This window comes from Protopterus annectens, chromosome 1.part1, assembly GCF_019279795.1.
Source record: "Protopterus annectens isolate FY-2018-M chromosome 1.part1, PAN1.0, whole genome shotgun sequence".
NCBI classification, from domain to species: Eukaryota; Metazoa; Chordata; order Ceratodontiformes; family Protopteridae; genus Protopterus; species Protopterus annectens.
This window is the reverse complement of record NC_056726.1, coordinates 799,006,465-799,023,894: the sequence shown is the minus strand read 5'-3', so window position 1 is coordinate 799,023,894 and position 17,430 is coordinate 799,006,465. Positions and strand designations below refer to the sequence as shown.

Sequence of the window (17,430 nt, the reverse complement as noted above, 5' to 3'; positions counted from 1 at the left end):
ACACCCTTGATCACTATAAGTAAAAACTAAGAGCTCTCATAAAATCATCCAAAGCAAATTTCGAGAGAAAAATAGCTAAAGACTCAAAAGACAATCATAAGGCCTTCTTTAGCTATGTTAGAAACCTAGGAGGAAACTCCCAGATATGCTCAGAACTAGTTCAAAATGATGTGAAGATTACTGATCCTACAGACATTGCCAACATACTGGCTGACAGGTTCAGTGCAAACTTCTCCCCTCCCCTCAAAAGGAGAGATATCTATACCAAACGATTGCAGCCCCCAAACATCTCCAGCCCAAGTGAGAACTGCTCTCTCCAAAGCAAAAACACAGCATCCATGGGACCTGATGGTGTCCCCGGCTGTGTGCTCCACGAACTCAATGAGGAATTAAACCCACAGCTAGGACAGCTGTTTAATCAAAGTCTTACCTCTGGATACGCACCCAGGAGTGGCGCACTGCAACTGTGGTCCCACTTCACAAAGGCGGTGCCTCCACCGACCCTGGAAATTACCGCCCATTAGCTTGACAAGCCTTATCTGCAAAGCCATGGAGAGGATCATAATGGAACTCATAAATAAAGACATAGGGAATTTGCAGACTTTGGATCCAACCCAGTTTGGCTTTGTCAAAGGCAGATCATGCCTTTTAAACTTGGTTGACTTTTTCAAACAGTCACCAAAGCCATTGATGAGGGAAAGGCAGTCCATACAGCCTACCTCGATCTGGCTAAGGCCTTCGATACAATACCCCACTCGGGTATCATTGAAAAACTCATCAGCTTAAATGTTAACCCATACATCACAAGATGGGTTGCAAACTGGCTGAGTGACAGAACCCACAGGGTCAGAGTTGCTGGCGCCATGTCAGACTCAAAGCCTGTCACAAGTGGTGTCCCACAGGGCTCAGTCCTGGGCCCACTCTTGTTTGGCATCTACTTTTCGAAGTACAAGCAAACACAGGAGGGTTATGGCTGACAAAGTTTGCAGATGACTGCAAACTGGGCGCCATAGTAGAAAACACATCTGACACAGATATCCTTCAGAAGGGTCTCACAGAAACGGATAACTGGTGCCAGAGCCACGGCCTAAAGTTAAATGCCAAAAATGCATAGTCATACCCTTCGGGAAAAACAAGGTTACCCCTAGCTACCAAATAGGTGGCAATCCACTGAGCACAGAAGAAGTTATCAGGGACCTGGGGACCCAGGTTGATAGTAGTCTGTCATTCAACACCCATGTAGCTAAAGTAGTTAGGAAGACCTTCTACATTGCCCACCTTATCATGAAGGGATTCTCATCTAGATCAAGGGAGGTCATAGTCTCCCTTTACTCATCACTCATCAGACCAATGATTGAGTACAATGCCCCATTCGAATGTATCTGACCCGACACTTGCAGCAGCTGGAGAGGCCACAAAAGTTCCTCACCAAAAGGATAAAGGGTCTCAAACATCTGTCCTATGCTGCCCGACTGAAAGAACTCCAGCTCTATTCAGTCGCTTACCGCTTGCTCAGAGGTGACCTTTGCCTAACATACAAGGCCATGTCAAACCCAGATTTGATGAATATGCTTCACCTCAAAAAATCTAGATCCATCAGAGCCACAAGGGCAGGAGACTTAAACCTCGACATGGCTATTAATAGGACGTGCTGGAGGGATAGATTCATCACCCAAAGACTCCCTATGCTGTGGAACAAAATCCCGGTACATGTGAGGCAGAGCACCTCGCTGGCCTTGTTCAAGAGAAACCTCGACCAATGGATGGGAGATCGCAGATATACCCCAGGGATTACCTCAGTGTCACTGCTCGACAGAGGCACAGCAAAATAATCGGTATAGTTCCCCATACTAAAGGGGTGGCGTAAGCCACAAAACGATGGGCTAGGCTTGTAAATGCCCTCGGGCAGATAGCCTAGTATGAACCTATGAACCTATGAACCTTTAATGTAAAGATGGGATGATAAGATTAAATTATTACTAAAATGACTGGAAAGAAAGGAGGTACTGAGCAGTGGTGGATATAGGCCTTGGCGCAGGCATGAGCACCTTCCCCCTTTGTTTTTTTTTTGTTTTTTTTTTTAAATAAGGTGCCACACACCCAGGGGCAGAGAAAAAAAAGACTTTTTAACTGTTTCAGTTGAAATCAGAAAATATACAGCAAAAACGGTACACATTTGAGAATGTACCTCACTTGCTGACATATTTTCTGATTTCAACCCACAAAGGGTTTTTTTTTCGTTTAAGTATATATTTTTCCGTTTTGTTTCACAAGTCCTGATGGGACACTCAATTAGAAGATCCAGTCAGGTGGCTTGATAACCCTATGAACCTGAGTGTCTCTACTAACTGTGTCTCTCAACCCGACTGTGAAAGTACTACAGAAGAAGACAGAGAGAAGCTTGTCTGAATAACAGGTGAAGAAAAAAGAGCACAAGGCACTTGAAGGACAACTACAGGCTACAGAACATTATGCACTCTTTGCATGTATTAATCCAGTCCCTCATATTATGTAAAAAAATGTTACTGTATCTTGAAGTTCCACTTTGCACAACGTTTTCGCTTGCTATACTTACAAATGCAGTATCACTATTCCCGTGGTTATTTACAAGTTTGATTGCGCTTATTGCTAAATGATTTCAGTACATTTATTTACTTTTTCTGCAGCTGCTTGTCATGGAAATACTCCCTCCTTATTAACAGGAGCAGCTCAACCCATTGCTCAACCTTCCAGCTCAAATAAATCAGCATGATAAAGACTTAGGAACTAGTTTTCTGCTACCAGTTCCTAGATGCAGTTATTTCTATGACAAACTTCAGCATACAAATATTGAATGTGTGTGTGTTTTTTTTTATCTTGTACAGAAAAAGTTGCTGCTGGAATTTCTCTGGATAGTAGCAGGTAAGTTTTTTTTATTCCTGACAGGGTCAAACCAGATTCTACGGGTAGCAAAGGGTATAGGGCTATTTGTAGATGAAATGACTGGTCCTGCTGTGTTATTTGATGTTATAATGTTGCTGTTACAGGACTAATGTACAGCTGGTTGAAGCAAGTTGGAATACACACTTTAACTACTGATCTTGTGCAGCAAAACTACATTCATGTAATCATTATTGTTATTATTTATTCCTGTCTTGATAGATTATTTAGGTTGGCTGTGGGTATAGGGAATGTTGCAATTCTGCCTTTACTGAGCTAATGTACACTTGGATGAAGTAAGACTGAATTCAAGCTGTGATTACTGTTCATGTGAAAAAAAAACACATTAGTGTAACCATTATTTACTTTTTGTTTTAACCTGGCAGAGTAAATCCAGATACTGTGGATAGTAATGGGTATGGGGACTATCTGTAGATGGAAAATTGGCCCTGTCACTTGCTCTTGTAATTACTATGTTGCAGAGCTAATGTGCATTTGAGTAAAGCAAGATGGAATACTAGTTATGAGACAAAAATACATTAATGCAACCATATTTTTGTTGTAGTTTATTCTGCAGGATCAAACCAGACATCATGGGTAGACAATGGATTTAGGAGCTTTCTTTGGATGAAACGACCAGCCCTGCTGTTACTGTTCCTATTCTTACTTTGGAGGACTAATGTCTATTTAGGTGAAGCAAACTGGAATACAAGTTGCCTCTACTGTTTGTTTGCAACAAAAATACATTAATGAAACCAACTCCATCAGGGTCAAAGTAGATACTTTAGGTAGGATATGGGTATGGAGTTGGTTTGTAGATGAAATGATTGCCCATTTTGTTTTGTTGTTTTAATTCTGGCTTTGAAGGAGTAAAGTGTATTTGGACAAAGCAAGCTGGAGTACAAGCTGCCACTACTCTTTATGTGAAAAACACATTACTGTAACCAGACACTGTGGGTAGGTAATGGGTATGGTGACTGTCTGTGGATTAAATGACTGGTCCTTGCTGTTTGATGTTGTAATTGTTACTTTGCAGGACTGAGATATATTTGGGTGAAGCAAGATGGGAGACAAGCAGTGATTACTGTTTTTGTGAAACAAAATGTACATTAATGCAATAATTATTTTTATCCTGGAAGGGTCAAACCAGATACTTAAGGTAGGCAATGGATATGGGGGCTGTTTGTAGATAAAAAGATTGGCTGGGAATCGTTAAAAGACATTTTTGTGTTCTGCTGAGGAAAGCTTTTTGTGCTGTTACTGAGTAATCTACAGGTAGGTGAAGACTGAACTCTTGAGACTCAGTTGCCCAAGGTTCAACCTGCAGACAATCGGAGTTCCTCCACAGGAAATCACTGTCACAGAGTTCTGCCTGCAGTGATGACCTTTTTGAGATGGTGTGACCATGAATTTGGTATATATGTTTGGGGTATGGAGGTCTTGCCCCCCGTCCAACATCAGGGGGTGCAGGGTGGCTTGCCTCCTGTAAAAACACATAAAAAAGTGTTTTCTTTGGCTGTTTCTTCTGCCTTTTTTTGTCAAATACAGTTTGGAGATTTCAGTTTTGTCCCCCTGATAGTGGAAACATTGTTATTTTTTGCATAAATTAAATGAAATCTTTACTGACTGACTGTAAAGTATGTGCTTCTGGTTTATCTTTGTTACTGCATGATTTTTAAAGTAGATAATGGGTTTCATTTTTCTGAGATAGTTTACAGTGATTGCATTTGTTTTTATAATAGCATATAACTGAACTGAGTAATTGCTTTTTGGGAATTTTTTCATAACATGCAGTTCTTTAAGTGGCTGTTTTTTTTAGTTATTCACTGTCTTTGCAGAAGTTCTTACTTACTTAAAAAGTTGCTTGCATTTGCCATGGTACTTGCTGAGGTGATATCACTTCACTGGGAATTTTTGCTAGGCTATCATAATGCATATGCAAACTATGTCAGTATGGGAGGGGACTGTGTGTTGCCATGGGTAACCAAGTCTCACCTGGGTATGTATGCCTTGAAACAGCTGGTACTGTCTGTAAATGTGCTGTGTGCTGGGCAGGAATCACCAACCTCCACTACTACAGCTGTACCACAACGATATGCAACAGAATATATATTGCTGTCTTATCATATGTGCTGTCAGAGCATCGTAAGGATCTTTCCACACCCGGTGTTCCTCCTCACCCCTACCAGAAATTGGTGTACTTTCCAGATTGTGCTCTCCCTTCTGCAAATTCCTGGATCTGCTATTGTAAACGTATACAGTGTGTAAAAGCTTAATATCAATTTAAGATTACCTGAACAAATAGGATCACAATGTATCCATTATTTAAAAATACACTGGTACAAAAAGGACACAAATACCACACACAAATCCCGAAGTTAAGAGTACAAACTCTGAGATCAGTGGTCTGGTTCCACTAACCATGTTGTAGATGTACTACAGTTCAATATGATACTCTTGCATTTTATAGACATCTAACAGGAATCCTTAGTCCTACTAGGCTAGTGGTATCCTTTCAGGGGACACCCAAAGTGGTATATATGCCACTGGGGAAAATTTAGCCAGGGCATTGGAAACTTCCCATACCATTTTTGATAGGTGCAGTGAGATATTTTACATTCGTGATACATACTGAATAGTTCCTGACCCAGAGATTCCCCATACTTTGGAATAGACTGCCCATAATGTCAAGCAGATCGCCTCATTGGCCCTCTTCAAAAGGAACCTTGAAGATTGGATGGGAGATAGGAAATTCACCCCGGGTATCATGTCAGTTGCCCTGCTAGACAGGGGTCCAGAGAAGTAAATATTGTGGGAAGAAATATCCAGGGAATTGTTATGGCTAGGCTTATATAGGCCCTAGGGCCGATAGCCTAGTACCAGCCTATGAATAGAGCAGCTGCCATGGGATCTTTTACATACATCTGAGCTGTCATAAACTCAAGCAGATGTGATCTCATTTTAACATCTCATCTGAAGGATAACATATTCAGAAGTGCAGCACCCCTCATAATGTTGGATTGCAGTGTCAGCTATCCAGTCATCTGTAGTGGAAATAAAACCAAGAACCTTTTGGTCTGCCACTGTAGCTGGAGTGCTGTATTACTGGGAAGTGGATGGCTCTAGGGATCTTTATGGGAAGAGAGGTTGTTGATACTTATGCAGGCCCCAGACCATTAGGCTATGTTACTGACTATAAATCTTACATTACCTGGGTTTTTTTCTGTTCTTCCTTCTTCTCCAGTTGAGTCTGTAATTTCTTCCGTTCCTGCTCTAGCTCTCTTACTCTCTTTTGCAGTTTCAGAAAGATAGTCATGTCCATTGCTGCCTTTTCCACACCCATTTCCTACAACAAAAAATGCAATCATGTTATTTCTGTAGTCATCTTAAAAGACATTTCTTCTCTAAGGACAAGCACTGGTATATGCATCAGATTTTTTTGAATAGAACTAAAACTATTTACTGTCAACTTTAGTTAAAAGGAAAGGTTGCAACTGTACATGTGATACTCAACAAATTTTCCATAGATACTCGAGCTAGTCTGTACTTCTGCATGTCAGGTTGTCATCGCCCTTCACCCCCACCCCCACCAAACTCAACAGTAATTTATGTGCTTGAATCCTACTGGTGCAAAACATGTACTAATATGAATGTGAAAAATAAGACTGGTTACAGCATCTCCTTTTACCCAAGATGCTGCGACTCTGACAGTGATTATATTCAGTACATTAGTGCAGACAGCACATCTCCCTATGTGTGAGGCCATAGAAAGCAGTAAAAAGCTCTCCTACTATGTTTTGGACAGTCATATGTGCTCTGTCAACCCTTTTGCTCTACAGTGGTCTGACATACAGACCTAAATCTATGCCTGTCAACCTCTGAGCTATATAAATCATAGCACTATCAACCCTTTCCTTTTGTTCTACAGTGGTCTAGCTTATAGATGTACATACCTCTCAACCAATGAGCATTAAAAATCAAAGCACTCACCCCTAAATATCACAACAGAGGGTCAGAAAGAGTGGTGCTTTCTTACTTTTTCACAACAGAAGTTCTTCCTTTACTAGCCACTAGATAGCAAGTGATAGGAAATCTTTGTACAGGTTTACTTTATTTATTTAATATGATATGCTCCATGACCAGCTCTGACTTTAGGAGGAAATTCCTAAATTAAAGAGGAGCAAGGATAACTCTGAAGGCATAAATCATAGCAGTTAAGAGGTATACATAAATCTACTGGCCTATTCATTGATTAATTTCACAATAGTTAGCTCTACCTCTCTTTAAGTAAGAACTGGCAAGAATTAAATACTATACTATGATTTAAATAGTCTAACCCACATTGTATTACTGTACTTCTTCCAAATGTCAGCATTTGTTTTTATTCTGTAACCTTGTACTTTTCTTTAGCTGGCACAGATTTTGAAATCTTGCACTTTTTTTAACTGACTCAGATTTTAAATTTTTGCATTCTGGTATCTTGTTATTATTTGCATTTCTGGAGCTTTTCTCCCCAGGAGTCCATTGAAAATGGGTTCCTTGTGGCCCAATGGACTATCCTGGCAAACAAACTGCAAATAAATAAACGGAATGAAAATATTTAACATGTATTACACTCACATCGCACAGACTGCAGGCCCCTAATTTCAAATATAGTAAACAAGCAAAGATGACTGCAGAATTCTGACATACTGTGGTATCAGCAATAAAGGACTCTGCTAGTTCTGGAAATCAATATAGATAAATGCTAGTCTCCAGACTTTATCTGGAACACCAGCTCAGATGACAGCTAATCTATAGTGCATGCTATGCTACATATGGAAAGAAAAGTGCACACAGTTTCTAATCTGTAATAAATCATAAGGTGCAGAGTAGTGTATTAACACACGTCTGTAAGCTCTAAATATATACTACTGCAATTAAGCAAAGATGACTGCTAGTCTACAATGCACCTATATTTGACATATCAATGTTTTCTCTCCCTTCCTATTCCCCCATTCTTTCCTTTTGCCTCTTGTCCTGTGCTTTCTCTTTTCTGCTTATATTGTATCTTCTACACTACATTCCTATCTTAAGATGAAAGAGTGGAGAAACACTGCACAAGACTGACCTCTGTTAAAAGCCTACAATGTATGTGAGTACGCATGATGTCAGCCCCTATGCTAACTTAGGTCAAAAGTGTATGGATACAAGCAACAGGAGGGTCAACCTGAATTACTGCACAGAGGAACGATAAGCTACAGAAGGATAAGTATGCAAAAAAAAAAAAATCTCAAACTTTTCACTCATAAATGCTGACCCTGTAGGTCTTTCTATACAAACTCTATATGCTTTTACTCTAGCACAGAAGATGTGGTAGTCAATAGTACATATTATGGACCCATAAAAAAACCTGGCTGCAATGTCATAAGTTATTCTATCATACCACCAGCATAGATGACTGATCATTCTTCATATATACTGTTATCTTAACAATCAAAACTAATAGTCATGAATACATATAATACATGTGCACAAATGATTACTATTCCTCAATTTAAGATAATGAATATCATTGCATATCATCACCGATGACTACAGGCTCCAAGCATATAGACTGACATGCAGACAGACAGACACATACATATGAATGTATTAGTTTGTTTTCATATAAACAAATATGAAAAGTTAAAAGAATGCTACCATATGTATCAAATATCTGACTACTGGGTTATCTCCTGCATAGCTACTATATTCCAGATCTCAAACTCCATCTGTCCTATTCATGATACCCAAACTCCCAAGAATGACATTCCACCACTCATGATGACAGGCCTCTGTAGCTTCTCATCATTATAACAGCATGTAGTTTCCCCTCTCATCACACTTAAAACTAGTCACTACTATCTCAACCTCCACTATGCCATGTCCATTTTGAATGTCATCCATAAATCAACCTTCTAAGTACAGTCCAAGATCATGCCACCTCTACCTATTCTGTCTTCCAGCTGATGGATATTTAGGGTTGTGATTCTCTAAACTCCACACCCTACTAGATCCTACTGTTTGATTTACCAATCACTGAATCTTCATGATCAGTTTTACATCCTACTATCTTCCTTTAGGTATGGCCTGAGTACTGTACAGTGTCAGTAGTGACATGTCATCAGTACCCTGTTCTGTCAGTTACCCCTGTTATTATTGGTGCAGTCTTTATTCATCCATAGCTTGTTAATTGTGTTCTCCTGTGTCCTGCCAAAATTCACCAAGGAGGCAGCAACTGGGAACAAAATCCGTTTACTGGTGCTTCTGTTACCTCGGCATACAGCCTTCAAGGAATAATACAAGCCATCAACATGCCCCATTATATTACAAAGCTACTCCAATGAAATACACCCACTCAATAACTCAATTAACACTTATTTAAGTCACCATTCCCTCATAAAAACCCACAACATTACAACATCAAAACACCATTAGATAATTCTTAGTAATAAATGGCATTTTAAACATTTAAATTAACATCTAGGTTCATAGCCTTAGGTTTCAAAGTGTTATAATTCAGAATAAAGCTACATTCCATCTTTAAAAGACTATCCAAAATATCCCCGCCCCTAGCAAGGAATGGTCTGGCCAAAATACTGAAGAAAAGACTGGAATCAGAACCCCCATGAGCACTAATAAAATGTTCCGCTACAGGACTATCTAAATTCCTGTTCCTAATGTTACCCAAATGTTCAAGGATTCTCACCTTCACCAAACGCTTAGCTTGCCCTATATACCATCTCACAGGAGTGCACCCACACCCTGTAATATAAACCACCCCACAAGAAGTGCATGAAAATCTCTCTAAAGAACAAAACAATTTCCCATTAATTTTACTACCTGAAATGTTCTTAATCCTAGAACATACCTTACATCTACCACAAGGGAAGGACCCCACAACTGCTCTATTCCTTATTACCTTCTTACAATTAAATAATTCCTTCAAATTCAAATATCTACCAAAAGAAAACGTAGCTTCAGCTGGAAATAACTCTTTCAACTGTTCATCATCACAAACAACTGACCATACATCATTCACCAATCGCCTCATAATATGGGAGAAAGGAGAAAATTTGGTTACAAAAAATATCTCCTTTCCCTCCCTTTCCTTCATTACAGTCTGACTAAAATAATTTATCTAAGGAAAACCACACCCTTTAATGATACCTACACCCAACAGATTATCCTCTGCTATTTTCAAGCTATCCAAAGAGTAACCTCTTTCCAATAATCTCTGTTCCACTTTCTTAAATTCACTCTCTATTAATCTGCTATCAGAAGTCTTATTAAAAATCCTCCTAAATTCTCACATACGCAACGTTTCCATCAAATGTAATAGATGCATACTATTTGCCTGTAAAAAAATTATCAACAGCAGTAGGTTTAATATGGGGCCTATACTCAACCTTATGGTTTTCTCCAACATAAAATTCCACATCCAAAAATTGGATGACCATGATTACACTAAAGGTAAATTGCAACCCAAATTCATTATGGTTCAGTTGTTCTATGAACCCCGCAAACTCTGCTGGTTCACCCCTACACACAAAAATTAAATCATCAATATAAAGTTTAAACAAAATAACACTCCTAACAAAAAAATTCTATAAAATAAATAAACCTATTCTCAAAAAAGGCCATAAAAATAATAGCATAACTGGGGGCAAAAGAAGTCCCCATTGCTGTACCCTCTTTTTATAAATAATAACAACCCTCAAACCTAAAATAATTATGCATCAAACAAAACTCTAACAATTCTACCAGATAAGGAGTATGTGGTCCCGCCCCCAACATCCATTTAACCGCTTCCAACCACCATCTCCTTTTTATATTGGTGTACAAGGCACTAATGGCAACTGCTGCCCAATACAATTCCTTTGACCACTGTATTTGTTTCACCTCTTGACATATATCAGCCATACTCATAACATGAGACGGTATTCTAGACAGATAACCCTTCAAATGAGAATCCAACAGACACCTTACATTTTGCAAAAAAGAGCCTACCCCTGCCACAACAGATCTTCCTGAGGAGTTCTTCATACTTTTATGCACCTTGGAGATGGCATGAAAAGCAGGGTCCTTAGGAAACTTGATATGAAGTCGCTTGACATCACTGTCTGAGAAAAAAACAAGCCTTTCACCTTTTTTCCAAAACCTCCCTTAATTGAACATTAAATTGTTTTAAAGGGTTGGCTGGTAGTTTCCCATAATCAGATTCAATTAACAAATCAAAAACCTTGTTATTATAACTTTCCTTTGAAAAAATAACCAGTTCCCTCCCTTATCAGCTTGACAAAAAACAAATCAGTTTCATATTTCCTGAACTTATTCAAAGTTACCCATTCCACTTTACATAAATTACAAACTTTTTTAATTTCATAAAGTTTTTATAGTCAAATTCTACTCTTTTACACAAAACCCTTTCAAAACGTTGAATAGTACTGGAACATTTGGGAGAAATAAACTTGTTAGAATCTGAAAAATTAGGAATCACAAGTTTCTCATAACTAGTGTGAAAAGTGCTGTTCTCCTCCTCCTCCTCATCAGACAAGACATCAAAAAATTCATTTTCATACATAGACATATCAAGTAAAGAATCATCAGCACATTCAACTTCATTACATATTTTTCTACATTCAAAATACACTCTCAAATACAATTTCCTACAAAACTTCTTAATATCCAAAATAATGTCCACTAAGGATGGATAAAATGTCAGAACAAACTTGCTTCCTTTAAATAATAAACTTTCAAGTTTTTTAGGGTTGGTAATGTTCGACAGGTTCACAATATGTAGCTGCTCACGAGTATTTAAACAGTTAGTCACTACCTCATCATTCACAGTTTTTACTGAATTAACCTTGTGCATCTGTTCCTGAACACAAAAGCACTTACTAAGCAATGGCCATGAGGAACAAATGGCAAAATCATTGGTTCTCTGCTGCTTGACAAACGGCTCCTCATCTTTGCGTATTTTTTTATTTATTTTTCATGTTTGCGTGTTTTTAACTCCTGCCAAAATTCCCCATTTTGTTATCAAGCACACTTACCTCCTTAAAAAATATAAACTAGTTAAATACAAATGAGCACCCATTCACTCCCGCAACTACCCTCCTGAACACAACAGGATACTTCATTGTAAGGATTACAAGTATCCCAAGGGATTTTTCTTTTTACATCATTCCAGATACCATGTCTGTACTACAAAGACAACCCTACTTTAGCCTGTTCTTGCCAAAATGCCTCAGTTTACACAAAAGCTCCAAGAGTACACTCATAACATGAAAAGTACTTCATGCAACTCATCCCACAGTTTTCTGTCACTTACCCAGCTTTACTGCCTCACAGATTACTGACAATGTCAGATTTATAGGTTCATAGGTAAGTACTAGGATGGCTACCCTTGTGGATCATTTTAAGCAAAGTCAAATTTTCTTGGAAAGGCGAGAATCAAACCCTGTGAGAATCAAGTCCTGTACCTTTTAATTGTGATGTAAACACCTTAACTGTCAAATTGACCCCCAACAGATATTAATATCCTAAGGACAGCATAGCATACTGCTGACCGTTGTAGCTATTCTTTTGTGGTCTGCCTTGCAGATGACACTACCTTTTTAACCATTAACTTTGTGGCTTATCTTTTGGATGTATTCTACCCACTCTACTGTAACTGTCCCTACACACATATACTGTGAATGACAAACATTTTTATAGGCAAAATTTTATTAAATATCACGTTTTTATTTTTACATACACTGCAATCCCAAAATATGGTGCCCTTGTAATTTTGACACTTATTGCTAATACAACCATTTTATGATTTTATATATCTCTAATATTAATAAACTAGCCTCTTGACATTGTATATATCTAACTTTCAATAACTTACCATTGTTAGGCATCCAAAGCCATATGTCACAAACATCTATTTTACATAATCTTTGTCTACAGACTGATTTAACACTGTTCCTTAAACAGAAGCATTAAAACACGTTAACTATTTACAACATAACTTGAGATCAGGTATTCACTAGTGACTAGATTATATTATTAGCACTATGTGATAAGTCTTAAAAATTGGACCAGTAACTTCATACTTTGTATTACAGTGTGCTTCTTTAACTACATCTATGCTTTAGGTTCTTTGTTCCATGTCAATGTCTTCTTCAAGCTCAGTTTCCATTACTGAATCCCAAAAAGCCTTTTTTTCCACCAGGGAGTCCTGCATATTTTCTCTAATAGTTGTCAGTTCCATACTTTAATCTCTGTAATGATCTTTTTACCTCTCTTATTGATGGCTTGTCATTGGTTTTCCATTTTCTATTTAAGGTTTTCTTATCCACTATTAACATTAAAGAGGCATTCGCCCCTTTAGTACATAGCATATTACAACATCTCAAAGGACCATCTCTATACTAATAATAAATTTTCTTCCAAGTATAAGCATTAGCATATTGTTCATTTCATTTGTACTGAAGGAACTCTTGTACATTCCCAAAATATAGGTTTCAAGGAAGTCCCTTCTGAACTATCACACCTCCAACATATACCTCTTGTCTACGCAAACATTTTTTTTCAAGTCTCATAGCAGTAAATAAATATTTATGCAAACATTTCCATGCAAAAAGCCAACACTTTATCGATTTAGTTGCATTAGACAAGACATTTCATTCCATTTATAATCTGTAATATTTCCATTTAATTGTTCACTCCATGTTTTTAATTTTGTCTTCTCAAATCAAATATTTCCTTATACGCTTTACTAATTACTCTTTTTCCACTCTCCCATTTTTTTCTAGTCGCAATTATGCAATCTAATATTTATGGTTTAACAAATTTAATATCCAAACTCCATATATCTTACTTCAGTTCTAACATTAGACTTGTATAAGGAAGCTCATCTGAGTTCAATAACCAAAAGGATTGTCTAGCTTCACCCCATTTTATTACCTCATCCCCTTTTATCATCTACTCCAAAAATCTCCATTCTTTGTTCTTTTTTCTCAAATGCTCCTTACATTTTCTTCTGTGTCTTTCTTACTACTATATGCAGTATATAATATTGGTGTTATTTTATTTTTCCAAGGTGTAACTTCTTTTAAAGTAGAGAACTACTAAATAGTTCTATGTAAATAAGGCTGTACATAATAATCTTTATGTTCCCTTCTTAATCTTGCCCAAATGCCCATGTGTGATCTTCTAGCTGCCTTATCGGGCACTATTTCTATTATAAACTTCCATTTGGGCAGTAATCAAGGGTTCTGAATAATACATATTAAACTAATCTGTGTGGCCTTATAGTATAACTCCAAATCCGGTAGTCCCAAACCACCCTGTTCCTTTGTCAGTGTTATTTTTCCCCATTGCACTTTTTTTCTTTTGCTATCCCAAAACTGCTTCTTAACTTTTTTGGGGGGGCACTTCTGAATCTGATCAGTTAAGAAGATAGTTTGTAAAGAAACAGAGAACAAAAAACATCTTTAAATTAATAGTTTCTATAGTTATACATCCTGTTTCAACAAAATTCCCCAGTATCTCATCTTATCATGAAAACTCAAGTTATGTATTGGGACATAATGAAGTACTGCAGCCTTTGTTTTTGCTTGGTGTACTTTACATCTTGCTATGCTAGTAAAATATTTCAGTTTATCAAATATAACTTTATATCATACTAAAAACTAATAACATATAGTATTATGCAGTCTGCAAAAATGGCTAGTTTCTCTTCCGTATTTATACGTTTATATCCAATTATATTTAATTGTCTTATGTCTCTCGCTAATGGCTCACAATATAAAGTAAATAATAATGGTGAAAGTACATAGCTTTGCCTAGTTCTTCTTGTAAGACTAAACTACCACACTTCACTCTAGCTTGGGCAGTCCCAATGTAGGTATTAAATACTGATGTTGTCCATGTTTGTGGGAACTCAAATACCTCAAAAGATCTTTTCAGAAAGTCTCAACAAAACCTAGTAAAATTATCACATTATTATTGTCCACTGCATCCCTTTGAATCATAAGGGTCATGTTAATGTGAAACATTTGACTACCTTCTACAAGCCAAAATAGTCAGTTCCCTTTATTTTTTGATGCTAATACCCCTCTTTCTACTTTTGTTAACTAAGAAAGCTGTAATTGTCTCCAGTGTGTTACCATTTCCTGTATGTTAATATAAACCTCTACATCTTGTCTATGTAGTGTAGTGAAATACTTTATCATTACATTCTTATTTTATCTGGCTGTACTGCTACTCTACCAGTGTTATAACTCTTATTTTTTGTTACCAGCATTTCAATCTTTTGTTGTCTCAAACATTGTATCAACAATTCAGTTGCTCTAGGATTACTGTTAAAAAATGGTTGTTTAAAAAACATTGCTCTATGTTCTTTCACATTTTCTTAGGACTCTTGCTTGGACATTTTAGCTTCTTTCAGTTGCTCTATAACCTGCTGTGTTACACTTATCTTTTGGTTCTGTAAAGCCCTTTCTTTTCTAAGTTCTCTAAATATGTACTGTGATTATTATTCCCTGTCCCGTTTGCTTTCATTGTGACCATATTTTTAATCTTCACTTTACGATTATCTCAATCCTTTGCAAGCTCTTCACTGTTTGGATTCAAACTGAATAAAAATTTACTTTATCTATCCAATCCTTAAACATCTTCTTTTTCAGAAGAAAGACTAGAAAATACCATTGTTCACCACAACATTCTTGCACTTCCTTCCTTATGATACTTAACCTGTAAAGGCGCATGGCCTGACACAGTCCCCTGATGTGATTTCATTTGCACCATGCTACAGCACTGTTTTACCTCACACAGTCAACTGATGTAATTTCATGGTTCGCACCATGCTACAACACTGTTTTACCTGACACAGTCACCTGATGTGATTTCATGGTTCGCACCATGCTACAGCATTGTTTTACCCGATACAGTCACCTGATGTGATTTCATGGTTTGCACCAAGCTACAGCATTGTTTTTCCTGACACAAGTCACCTGATGTGATTTCATGCTTCGCACCATGCTACAGCATTGTTTTACCTGACACAGTCACCTGATGTGATTTCATGGTTTGCACCATGCTACAGCACTGTTTTACCTGACATAGTCACCTGATGTGATTTCATGGTTCGCACCATGCTACAGCACTGTTTTACCTGACACAGTCACCTGATGTGATTTCATGGTTCGCACCATGCTACAGCATTGTTTTACCTGATGCAGTCACCTGATGTGATTTCATGGTTTGCACCAAGCTACAGCATTGTTTTTCCTGACACAGTCACCTGATGTGATTTCATGCTTCGCACCATGCTACAGCACTTTTTACCTGACACAGTCACCTGATGTGATTTCATGGTTCGCACCATGCTACAGCATTGTTTTACCTGACACAGTCACCTGATGTGATTTCATGGTTTGCACCATGCTACAGCACTGTTTTACCTGACATAGTCACCTGATGTGATTTCATGGTTCGCACCATGCTACAGCACTGTTTTACCTGACACAGTCACCTGATGGGACATCTATCTAATCTTGCACAAGAACTATGTTTCATTGAAATATGTGTATATTCTACTTCATTCTGTCTTATTTTCATTATATCCCTGAGCCAAAGTACATGCATCTATTTCTCTATGTATCTGCCATCAACCAGTATTCTATGATCCTTGGCCTTCCAGACACGTCTTCACTTTTAATAAAGAGCTCCAATGTCCATCCACTGGCATGCATCCTTGATGAAAGGCTATAACTTCTTCAGTAATATTTATATCTTGTCTGAATGTTTTTGGTGAAACATATACTGTGTAACTCTTACACTGTGCCACCAGATTTTCACCACTATAAACTCTCCCCTGCCTATTCTACATTTGCTCCTCAATCTTTATTACAATACTCTTTTAATTAATAGATCCCCTCCTTCCCACCTTCTTTACAAAGCTTTCATGCTCGTTATCATTCAGGTACATTTCTTGAAACCTTATTATCTGTGCTTTACTATTGTAAATATTAGTCAGTACCCTCTCCTGTTTCTTTCCTGCCCACCAACCCATTAACATTCCAGACTGGTAAGTCAAATTGTAACTTGGTAGAGAATATCTATTATTCTATTTACATATATTGTTTGTCTTTCTGTTACAAATTCATTCTCTAACATGTGTTTATAATTTCTGTGTGACTTTACATGTTTTGGTGTAATAATGTCCATACTGTACCTGATCGCTTATTTTATGTAAAATCCAAAATGTGTAAATAGTTTTACTTGTATTTATTTATTTATTAACTGATTGATTTTATTTATTTTTATTTGTCCATTTCTGGATCGGGTTAGTCACGTTAGACTGGCAGCCTCTTTTCAGGGAAGTTGTGTAAATAATGTTTATAGCAATGTAAGAATTTATTTATTTATTTACTTATTTTACATTTGGAAACTGGGAAAGTCCAACTGGGCACAAGTCCTTTTTCAGCGGAGGCC

At 37.5% G+C, this 17,430-nt stretch overlaps 1 protein-coding gene across 2 annotated transcripts in view; it reads right to left on the bottom strand.

The window, feature by feature from the left end:
• Window positions 1–17,430, bottom strand: part of MYO5B (myosin VB) — a 3,346,216-nt gene that overhangs the window by 423,719 nt on the left and 2,905,067 nt on the right. For both annotated transcript variants that reach the window (XM_044078265.1, XM_044078275.1), the window contains exon 26: window positions 6,131–6,265. In XM_044078265.1, the coding sequence (XP_043934200.1) occupies window positions 6,131–6,265 (135 nt within the window). The remainder of the gene's footprint in view (window positions 1–6,130; window positions 6,266–17,430) is intronic.